This window comes from Gavialis gangeticus, unplaced genomic scaffold (assembly GCF_001723915.1).
Source record: "Gavialis gangeticus isolate Ggan-Ray unplaced genomic scaffold, GavGan_comp1, whole genome shotgun sequence".
Classification (NCBI taxonomy): Eukaryota; Metazoa; Chordata; order Crocodylia; family Gavialidae; genus Gavialis; species Gavialis gangeticus.
In genome coordinates, this window is record NW_017729008.1 from 42,961,680 (window position 1) to 42,972,605 (window position 10,926).

At 46.0% G+C, this 10,926-nt stretch overlaps 1 protein-coding gene across 2 annotated transcripts in view; it reads left to right on the forward strand.

Moving 5' to 3' along the window:
- UBE2H (ubiquitin conjugating enzyme E2 H) overlaps positions 1-10,926 on the forward strand; it is a 67,642-nt gene that overhangs the window by 51,398 nt on the left and 5,318 nt on the right. For both annotated transcript variants that reach the window (XM_019509673.1, XM_019509671.1), the window contains exons 3-4: positions 642-694; positions 6,596-6,724. In XM_019509673.1, the coding sequence (XP_019365218.1) occupies positions 642-694; positions 6,596-6,724 (182 nt within the window). The remainder of the gene's footprint in view (positions 1-641; positions 695-6,595; positions 6,725-10,926) is intronic.

Genomic DNA, 10,926 nt, shown 5'->3' on the forward strand with positions numbered 1-10,926 from the left:
GCTTTCATCTAATCCAGTACTGACAGTCCAGGCTAAGAACCTGATGTGAATGGACAGTGTGTCGTATAACTAACCCCTTGGTAAACGTCCAGGTCAAATTGATGCTGTAGGCAGGAGTGCATGGGGATATGTGATGCGGAAATCGTCTTTGCTTGTGGCCTGTATGCAGACAACATTGGCTGCTCTTTTAAAATAAATGAGCTGCCTCTTCTAGCCGGAAGCATCCAGGCTTGCTAATCCTGCTTTTCACAGGTGCAACATGGGCTTTCTCCAGAGCAAGGAGAACGTTGGCAAAGCCTACTGGCCCCTCTGTATTAATTAGCATTAGCATACAACCTCATTTATAATATATAACTAGAAACCCTCATTGGGTCACTTCATTTGCCCATTGAATGAAGCCCCGCCATCCTTTTTCAGACTGACTCACTAGTGAGATTCCTTGCTTGTCAAAGGTCAGGTCTGCGTACTTAGTATAAAAGCTCACCTGTTTACTATGGCTGCTGATCCAGTCCCATCTATAGCTTAACACAACTTACCCTAAGAGTTGGCCGAGGTGGAAATCAAAACCTGTGTTAAACTTGGAAGTGTTTATCTAACTTGCAGATGTTTTCAATTCTGCTCTTTCTTTCCATCTGTTTCAGGTCAGGAACTGTATGTCTAGATGTAATTAATCAAACTTGGACAGCTCTCTACGGTGAGTGTTGGCAGTGTTTCCTTCTGTTTATTTGGTGGGAGTATACTTTATTTGTCTTAATACCTCAGTGCAGTTTGGAGGTGTTCAGTGCTGGGTGTCTCTTGGAAAGCTGGAGCCAAATTGTAGATTGTTCTCTGAACAGCTGCAGAAGTTTGATTATTGTTTGTATGGCAACTTTCATCCCAAAATGCTAAAGTATTCTGTATACATCACACAGGAATTGCCCCAGCCACCTCTGATGTCCTAGGTAGCAGCGCTTCAGCAGCACACGGCAGCATTTTCAGTAGGAATGCCACCCTGTTTCACTTGAAAACCTGGAGCAGGAACCTAAGTAACTGGATTGCAGTTCTACTAACTAAAATTCAGTCAGTGTTGAAGGTGTTCATTGACTGTCAGGACTGTGAAGCAGCTTCTACAGGAAAAGGCACTGGAAACCATTTCCTCTGAGCATCACTGTGAAATGCATGTGCCACTTGCTGCAGAGATGTTTTCCAAGTAGGTCTTTCACCCAGTTCTGGCTGGACATGACCTGCTTATCTTCAAAGGCCATAAGTATCAGCTTGTAGTGATAAGATCCAGGAAAATTTTCAATTCTCATGAGAGTCTGAAGCTATTGAGACCGTAGGCTGTTACTGCAGGCAGCCTTGACAAGATGGAGTTTCCTGACAAAAATACTGACACTTGGTATGGGGTTAATGGGATAGAAACAGTCAAATAAGAGTTCAAGTCTGAACTCTCTCTCTTTCACCAGCAAGCTGTAGCTTGACCTGTTGCCCCCAGTCACTGGATTTCTTGGCTCAGAGATTTGAAACCGATGGCTAAAGTGACAAATTACTTTCATTAGTTAAGCTCAGCTTGGGGTCATCCCCACCCCTTTATAACTTATGTTGTGGAAACAGTGGACATGGGAACTAGAATTGCTCTAGCAACTTATTGAACTTTCCACATAGTCCCAGTCCGCATGTCATAAGTGCTTGTGTTGGGCCTGCACCGTGTCAGGCTTGCACCTTTGAGGCAAATAGAGATCAGGTTAGCTGTAACACAGATGTTTTCACTGAAGGAGGAAGAGGAGACTTTTTTTGCAGTTCTAGGGTGAACAAACCCTTCTCTCACTTCTACAGCGATTGCACCAGACCATTCCCCGCAGCGGACTTTGCCCTGAGAAAATCCAATAGGAGGATAAGCAGTTAGGGCGTTAAGTAAGCAACATGCAGTTTTGTTCAGCAAACTTTAAATGCTGGCCACAGATGACATGTAGGACTAGACAGCTTAGAATTTCTTCACTCTTTATCTGCAGTGCTGATTCTCTGAGAGCCAGCAATCTGCAGTCTGGTTTGTAAGCCATGCACAAATAGTTTCCTGTGTTGAGACATGCTATCGTGCATTGTCACAACAGCGTTTCCACAGTATTTTCAAATGGTGTCATACGAACACTTTTTTGGTAACCTGTTTCCTAACTAATTCTTCTCTATTTCATTGTCAGTGGGGCTCTTACAGGGAGAAAAACAACTGTTTCCTCTTGTGATGTATAAACATCTCAATTTTTGAAAGACTCATGCCTGCTTGGTTTTTGATTTTCCATAAGTAATCCAAGGAATATACGATCAAGATGCCTTGACCGCGTATCCCTTTGAGCAGCAGTAAAGAGATCACTCCACACCAACTGACAACACTTGTCAAACAAAACTGTTTTTAGCCCCAGTCGCAATCATCTTAGTTCAGATTACCCAGGGGGTTTTTTTGTTTTTTGCTGGGGCATGCTTTTTGAGTGCTAACAAAGCAACTCCTGATGTAGCTAGTATGTCCGGATGTAACGGTGACTCCATCAGACCTACCTCTTCTTCTCCCCCACCCCCTTTGATTCAGTCACCAAAACATTCAGATGCTTGGCTTCACCCTGAGGGAATACACAATATTTCCCTCCTCAGCAGCAATGCGCATGTCTGATGCTGAAGTGACAGTCAGTATGAGGATAAAGTCTTTCAACGTAAATCAGTAACACTATTTTGCTATGCGTTTTACCTTCAAACTAAGCTGTTCCTGCACTAGCAGAAAAGACCCAGTGCAAGTCAGATCAACTAAGCTGAAGACAAGGATTTACTCTTATAGTTAAGAGATGGCCTTGTTACATGTTGTACTTCAAGCTGCACAAATTTTGATCAGCTTAGTGCTAGCTTGGAGTTTGGAGCAGTCACACAGTCCAAGCACCCTCTCTGACTTCCTATCTGCACAGCTGTGACTTGCTACTAGAGAAATAGTGAGCAGTAAGGTCCCTTCCAGCACTACCTCTATGATCCTCTAGGCTTCTAGGGCTGTGGTTCACTCCTTACCTCTCCTGCTAGGCAAAGAACACCAACAGCGCCCTGCCCCATGTACCCAGCATGACTGCCGCAGGGTGGGGGGCAGCCTGCTGCGGCAGGGACACACAGAGCTTTCACGAACCTGGTTTGCTCCATAATGAATCCCCAGTGCTGCCTGCTTCAGCTGGGCATCTCGGCCTCCCAGCCAGGCTGAATGTTCCTGATGCTGATCAAGGCTGCCAGCTGAGAGGGGAAACTTCAGCAAAAATAGCCCCCTGCCCTGTCCCTGATCAGAGCAGGTGCACCGGGCATCATGGGGTGTGGAGGTGGACTCGAAAAAGGTTGAGAGAGGTTGGATCGGCAGTCGTGTCTGTGTCTGTTGGATGAACTCTCATTAGCTGCAGTCTCCAGCTAGGAGAAGGCTGGATCAGCACTGAGGGAAGAGGAGGAAATAAAGGGCTGTGGAGTATGCCGGGCAGATACGAGCTTTTATGGGAGCTGGGTATGGTAGGGCCATGGGAAGTCTGGCAGACAAAATACGAAGCACCGCAGTCATCTTTCAGCTGGTGTCAAGAGGGACCCGCAGGGATGAAGATGGTGGTAGGGGAAGAGAGAGGGATCAGCCCTGCCATGCAACACCCATGCAGTGGTGAGCTGATTGGGGAGGAGTGGGGTATCCACAGAATAGGAGGGTGGAGAAGGGCTGTGCATCCTGGGTTACTGGAGGACTTCACCCAGGGTGGCACATTGGTGGGGAATGGCCACACATTAGTGAAACAGGAGGTGGGTTGTGTGGATCGGAGACAGCCCTGCCCTGGAGTGGCATAACTGTGAGCTGCATAATGAGTGCTTGAAGCCACTTACACATGTTAATGTGTGGACAGTCCAGGGGTTAAGAGCTCCAGGAACTGCCTAACAGTAATGTGTAACAAGACTCTGATAAGGCTCCAACCTTACTTGGCCTTGGGGCACCAAGTGTACATGGATGAATTGTTTTCTTTTCACATCCAATTAGTGCAAAATGGAGCATTAGTTTACTTGGGTGTTAGAAAGAAGCCGTCCCTTTAAAGGGGAAAGCGGTAATCCTAAGGTATTTTCCATGAGGCATGACTAACCTTTCCTTAGGGCTGGTCTGTTCTCTAGCTAACTATACTCCCAATTTCCACTTGGTTTTCAACTGGGAAGGATTTAATACTTCAGCACTTTCCAATAGGAAAACTAGAAGCTGGACTTTAGGTTAAAAAAATAAATCTGTTCCTGCTAGGAAATCCACTTGTTGCTGAGAATACCTCAAGTACTAGAGTACAGGGGGACCAACGATTTCTAAAGGAGTTTTTGAAAACACCCTCGCTGTAACTCATGCCATACTATTTTTCTGCTCCCTTTTCAGAGTAGAACTATGCTTCAACCAGCTGGTACACATCCCAGGAGTTGCTGATGTGGGCACCTGGCAGTGTTTTATATATATACATGTCAGCCATGGCAGACTTAGCCCAGAGACGTAGTATTCTTCTGCACTGTGCCCTTCCTCCCCCTAGTCTCTACTGTGGAAGTACAGTGGCTTTGCTGCTTAGTGAAAACCTTCAGTTAACGCATAACTGACTCTTGGAGCTTAGCGGCAAATACCAAGAGGCTGGTCTGTGCCCAGAGCTGCCCAGGTTTACTGAAAAAATGTGATGCGGCTTGCTTTAAAACGATGCAGCTCCTGTCTGTAGAGAGGTACTGCTTTCCATCCCTGCTGTACAGGGCTCATATTGAACAGTGACTCGGTTAGTTGGAGTTTGTATACGTGCCGGATGTGTTAATTCAGGAAGGAAGAATCGACTAAAATGGTGAAGTCCTTTTGCTTGGTCCCGCTTGTCCAAGGCAGACCATTCCCAGCTTGATTTTACAGGAGCTTGGCCTGGTTGGTCAACAGTACATTAGCTTTTAACATTATGCTTCTCCCAGGGGTCATAGATAATGTTAGTAATAGGAAAATAAGGTGCAGCATAATATCATTTTGATCAATTGTGTTATACTTGGGTGGAGGGAAAGCTTTAGAAGACCCAGGTCAAGTCCTAACCCTCCCCCCACTGGAATCTGTTGGGCTGGTGCAGGTTAGGATATCACAACACCTCTGCTCTCCCCCCTGCCCACTTCAAACATTGCCTCACTCAGCAATGGTAGGAGACAGATTTTTGTCACTCCTTGTGCTGTGGCTACTCCAAAAGGATTTCCTTGCCATCAGGAGGGAAAGTACAAGCCTGTCTATAGTTGCAGGGAAAAGAAGGATGTAGATATAATGCATGTAATGAATACTTAAGGGTGAACTTCCTTTTGAAAAGGTTTGTGTGCATCTACTACACTCCGACAGTAAAATGACCCTCCAAATTACACGTTGGGGACGTAGGGTTCACCTTGTGGGTGGCCACAGCCCTTCTTGAGCGTGTCATCTTGACACCCCTGCCTCTGGAGTATGGTGCCTGTCTCTCACAGAGGTGGGGTGTGGGGGAAGGGTTTTACGAGTTCATAGTTGCTCATCCGCATCAGAAACTTGTTTCCTTTATTAGTGATACATGCCAACTGGCATCAAAGTATTAATACAATCTGTTCAGGTCAGTACTGTTTTGAAATGGAGGGTGAACTGGTTGGTTGCTCTTTCCATGAGGCTTGAAAATGTTTGAAAATTGTATTGTGCCAAGATGCGTCACCGTAAAGTCATGGACTGTGAGACCGTATTTGAAAGCAGTGATGTAACAGGAGGAAGCATGGAAAAATATAACGTAAACCAGTGAGAATGAAGCTGTATCCAGGGCTAGGCACTGGATTTAATGGATGTCCGTCCTGTAGTGTCTTGAATAAATTGCTTAGGTCAGTGGTTCCCAACCTTTTTAGCCTCCAGGCCCCTTCATTAACTTCTGAATTTCACAGCACCTTAGTTGAGAAGCTTTGAGCTACAGTCCAAATTCAGAAGAGTTATGGAGGGGTTCTTGAGGCTAAAAAAGGTTGAGAGCTACTAATCTAGCCAGTGCTAAGTGGGGGCAGGCTCCTGCCACTGTCTGTCCCTCTCCCTGACACCGATCTGTACCTGAGGGGCTTCCTTCCTTCACCAGGGGTTGGCAGGGAGGGCAGTAGCTGCAGCAGTTGCTGGAAGAGCAGCCACAGATGCCGCTGGGATGGGTGCAAGGCATCAGGTGGGGAGAGGAGATTGTTTACCTCCTCATGCAGGGGTTGGGTGCCACAGCACCCTTAAAAGGGTTTTGCAGCACCCTGGTTGAGAGTTGTGGGCTTAACCTCTTGCTCAGTTTCCTCATCAAAACATGCGACAGGTTCGTGGAGCTGCTGAGGGAGAACTCCTTAACATTTGCAAAGTATTTTGAATAAGGTTTACTTTGTAATCCCTTCTGTACCTGTAATGTTGGGAATGCCTTATCAAACTCGTACATGTTTTCTTCTTCAGCACCGTTAAAACAGGCCAGCGTTCCCTTGCCGTTCAGTCTTGGTACCTGACAGCAACCATCAGCCTAGTTCCACTGATGGGCCACGTATCGAGAGTGACTTGCTGGTCTGTGGGTCTGAGATTTCTCGCTGCAACGTGAACCTCTGTTCTGATTTGCAGATCTCACCAATATATTTGAATCGTTCCTGCCCCAGTTGCTGGCCTATCCTAACCCTATAGATCCTCTAAATGGTGACGCCGCAGCCATGTATCTTCACCGACCAGAAGAGTACAAACAGAAAATTAAAGGTAAGGAGCAAACAGGATGCTGAAAAGTTGATCCTGTCACGATGATTCCAACTCTGCTTGGATGAAAATTTGTCCTTTAAACTCTCTAGTTGTAACCTGCTCTTGCTCTATAATAAACCAATTTAATTTTAGCCTGGGGGAGTCCTCTGGGTGGAATGGATGGAACTGACATTGGTTGCAAATGAAAGCTGGGCTGCTGCGTACCCTACAGGGAACAGTTCTGCTCCAGCAGACTGCTGGGCAGGATGTCTTAACAAACTCCCAAAAGTTAAGATCACTGAGCTCACACATGGAGTATTCCCAACTGGTACTTTTTAAATTCTTAACCTACCTTTCTCTGAGGTAACTTTCAAGTGTAGCTATGCCCAAAGGGGTTGCTGTTTCCAAAAATCCCGAAACTTTAAAGCAGACTCTTCAGTGTGGAAGGTCAGGGAGGCTTTGTGGATAAAGCACTAGACTCCCTCTAGCAGGCTTTGTGAACTTGCTTGCAGCTTAACTGTGTCAGCTGCCCCTCCATGAAAAATGGGCCAAATACTTTTCAAGTAGGGTCTGGTGAAGTTTAATTTCCGTTCATCAGTTCCACCGACATCTCAGCTTGCAGGTGCTACGAAAAGCCAGCTAGTAAGTCCTTTGTACCTTGCATCCAGTCTAACCCTTCCTCACAAGTTCTTAAACCTGTTGTGTGCTGATGCTAGAGCAATGAGTACAAATAATCAAAGAATCAAACCACATCCAAGAGCTTGATCCTTCTTAGAAGTAACTCATTGGTACAAATATGGGAAGTGCCTTGTTGAGCAGACCCTGCATCTGTTGAGTTCAATATCTTGCCACCAGCATTGGCGGAGAAAGGTTGAAGAGCCCTGCAGAAAGCAGATATGGAAAAACCTGGCCTCACAAATGCTTCATTCCATATCTCAAATCTAATGCAGTAAACTGTGAAGAACGTGGTCCAGAATACTTTCCAGTATGTGCAGGTGGCCATTTTACCAGTCTTTACAAGAATCCCATCTCCACTTGGACTACCCAGCCTCTATTAGTTTGCTATGACTGACATAAGATACAGCTAAGTGTTGCCATGCTTCATGTTGATAGGATTTGAAAATAGCCTTAGATATGTCAGAATTGATGCAGTGGATTGTAACATCTGCTCTAGCTGAGGAAAATAAATTATGTAGTTACAGTTCTTAATTCCCTCTTTCCTTTCCATCCTCATTTTTTAGTTATGAAAGCAGAAAGTACCTGCTTGATGTCTCACTCGAGGAGAAGTAGGATCAGGTCTGCGAGTAAAACATGGCATATGGTTTTGAAGTGACAGATCCTTACAAAAAGTACCTGTCCTTGCAGGATGTTAATGGAGCCCTTGTCCCCTTGCTTTTATAGAGTGTTTTGGGCATCCTACATGGTGCTTGTTTTTTGAGCACTTATTCCTGAAGTTTCTAAGAGCAGCAAGGACAGGCCCTTGTCTAGGATGATTTAGCCAGGAATGATCCTGCTGTGAGCTGGGGAGTGGAGTAGAGTAGATGTGGCCTCCTGAGGTCCCTCCCAGCCCTACTATTCTGTGATTCTAGGATTTATGGTAAGACCCTTAGTTAACTATTGCTGCTGCTTTTTGTATTGAGGTGGGAAGCTGATTATCATTAGCACTTCAGCCTGCATGGCACAAACTATGGTCACAGAGGCAAGGGAACCTTTTGCAGTTTCCATCCTTCCTTGACTGCCTAGGGCAGATCTCACGCGTCTGTCGCTGGGGCCTTGTCCACGCCGTAAGCCAACTAGAGCAGCCACCCAGCTGTCACTGGGCTACTCCCAGCAAGCTGCCCCTTAAACCAAAAGCTGTCTTGCCACCTCCATGCACCGCTTCAGATGGGCTAATTGGCAGTGTGGAGTAATGGTACCAGTTGGCCTGCCCCCAAGCTAATTAGGCTGCTCGTGGCACTATGAGGATGCGGCTACATTACTTCCATGTTAGAAAGCAACTTGCCCCACGTAGCATGGCATGAATGAGAGTGCTGCTGGCTGGGGTGTTAAGTTATCTGGATAGACATAGCTTAAGATAGGAAACGGGAGATTTTTCAAAGATGGAAGGAACAGTTAAGGACTCAGATGCTACAAAAGGATCCACTACAGAAAGGATGTGGACAAGTTGGAGAGAGTCAGCGAAGGGCAACAAAACTGCTTTGGGGACTGGCGCAAATGACTGGTGAGGAGAGGCTGAGGGAGCTGGGATGTTTAGTCTGCAAAAAAGACTGAGGGGGATTGAATAGCAGCCTTCAACTCCCTGCTGGGGGGTTGGAAAGAGGATGGAGCTGGACTGGTCTCAGTGGGGGCAGATGACAGGACAAGGAGCAATGGGCTCATGTTGCAGCAAGGGAATTTGAGGTTGGATATTGGGAAAAACGCTCATTAAGAGGGTGGTAAAGCCCTGGAACAGGCTCCCCAGAGACATGGTGGACTCTCCATCCTTAGAGGTTTTTAAGGCCCAGGTAGACAAAGGCCTGGCTGGGATGATGTAGCTGGGGCTCTACCTGCTTGGAGCAGGGGCTGGACTAGATGTGACCTCCTGAGGTCCCTGCCAACCCTAATTCTCTATGTTCCTATGGCAATGCTTCTCAACCAGGGGGGCCACGGCATCCTGGGGTGCCTTGAGATCCTTTTAATGGTATCTGGGGTGCCAGGCAGTGTTAGCACCGTTAGGTGTGCAGATGCGATTCACAAGATAAACCCAGAGATTTTAAATAGAAATCCAGTGTTAAAAAAACTTTCTGACCCCTTGTGTTCTTTGACGCAGAAGAACTGCTCTGTTGTTTTTCCACGGTCAAAAAATGAATGAAAGCTCAGAGCTTGTATTTTCTGAGGAGTCCTTCAAGTCTAAAAAATTTGAGAACCACTGTACTCTGGCCCTTTAATTCCCATTTGCACCTTTTGAACAAAAATTCTTACAAAAAAACAGAAGAATCAGGGCTGAGACATAATTTAGGCAGGTTTTTTTGTAAATAGGTGAAGTACCCCAGAGCTGCAAATGGGGTGCAGATGTAGCTTTCCATACGCCTTCAGGAGCTGACGTGTCCAAAGCAAGGCTGGTTCTCTCTTAGTGCGAAACCTTCATTTCCAGTCTGCCTTATGACGCATTGCAGCCGCCTTCCTGGGAGGACAGCGTGACACTTTGCATCCATAGAACCAGCACAACAGGCATTTCAGGTGTCACCTTTCCTTTTTAATGGGCTGAAAAAGTAAAAAGTAGATCCTCCAGTACATCACAAGTTTAATCCAAGAAAGGCTCATTGTTTACGCACGAATGTTCCCGGGAAGTCTCAAATTTCCTTAAAAAACTAGAAGAAGTCCAGCCCAATGGCTTGGCAGCCATGCCCGGTTTTTTTCCCCTCCCCCCTTTGTGGTTTAGGGAATAAGAGCCAAGATTTGTGTTTAAACGCAACTCTTAGTATTTCATCGTGGCTCATTTGAATCCAGATACGTCCCTTTTCAGCCGAACATCAGCTTTCGATCCGTGGCTTTTGGATCACAAGTGAGCCGTGAAGAAATGGGTCTTTGCATGATGCTAGCTCCTGTCCTTGTCTTTTCCGATGAGTGGCATTCAGCTAGTACTGTATTTGATACTTTCCAGTCCTGCTCAGGGTGGATTTGATTTTAAATCACGATTTAAATCACTGGCAGCCAGGAAGCCTCAATTTAATCCTTCTTTTCTAAAAAAAAGTGCATTCTTGTTTGATATCCTTTATTCATTTAACTTCTTGAAACTGCACTTTTAGAGAAAGGTAAGGGTTTGACTCCCTACACAAACTTAAAGAGAGACAATAGGGCTGATGGGTGGGTAATTAGGTCTGTTATCTCTCTTCCCCATATACTGCTGTTAACAAGGATGTTTTATCTCTGGAGATGCACATCCACAGTTTGAGAACTGAAACTAAGCATCACAGACAGGCTTAATGGGATCTTCTAGACTGAGTCCCACTGGGTAGAGTGGTTTTCTTTAATCTTTACTAATCTATAGAGGAGCCTCTGGGAATCCTGCAGTCGGACCTAGACAGGTTAGGGGGGTGGGCAGATGAGAATAGGATGGGATTCAACACTGACAAGTGCAAAGTGCTGCACCTGGGGAGGAACAACCAGCACCATACCGACAGGCTGGGGAACTCCCTTCTCATCAGTGCAGAGGCAGAAAAGGATCTTAGAGTCATCATTGA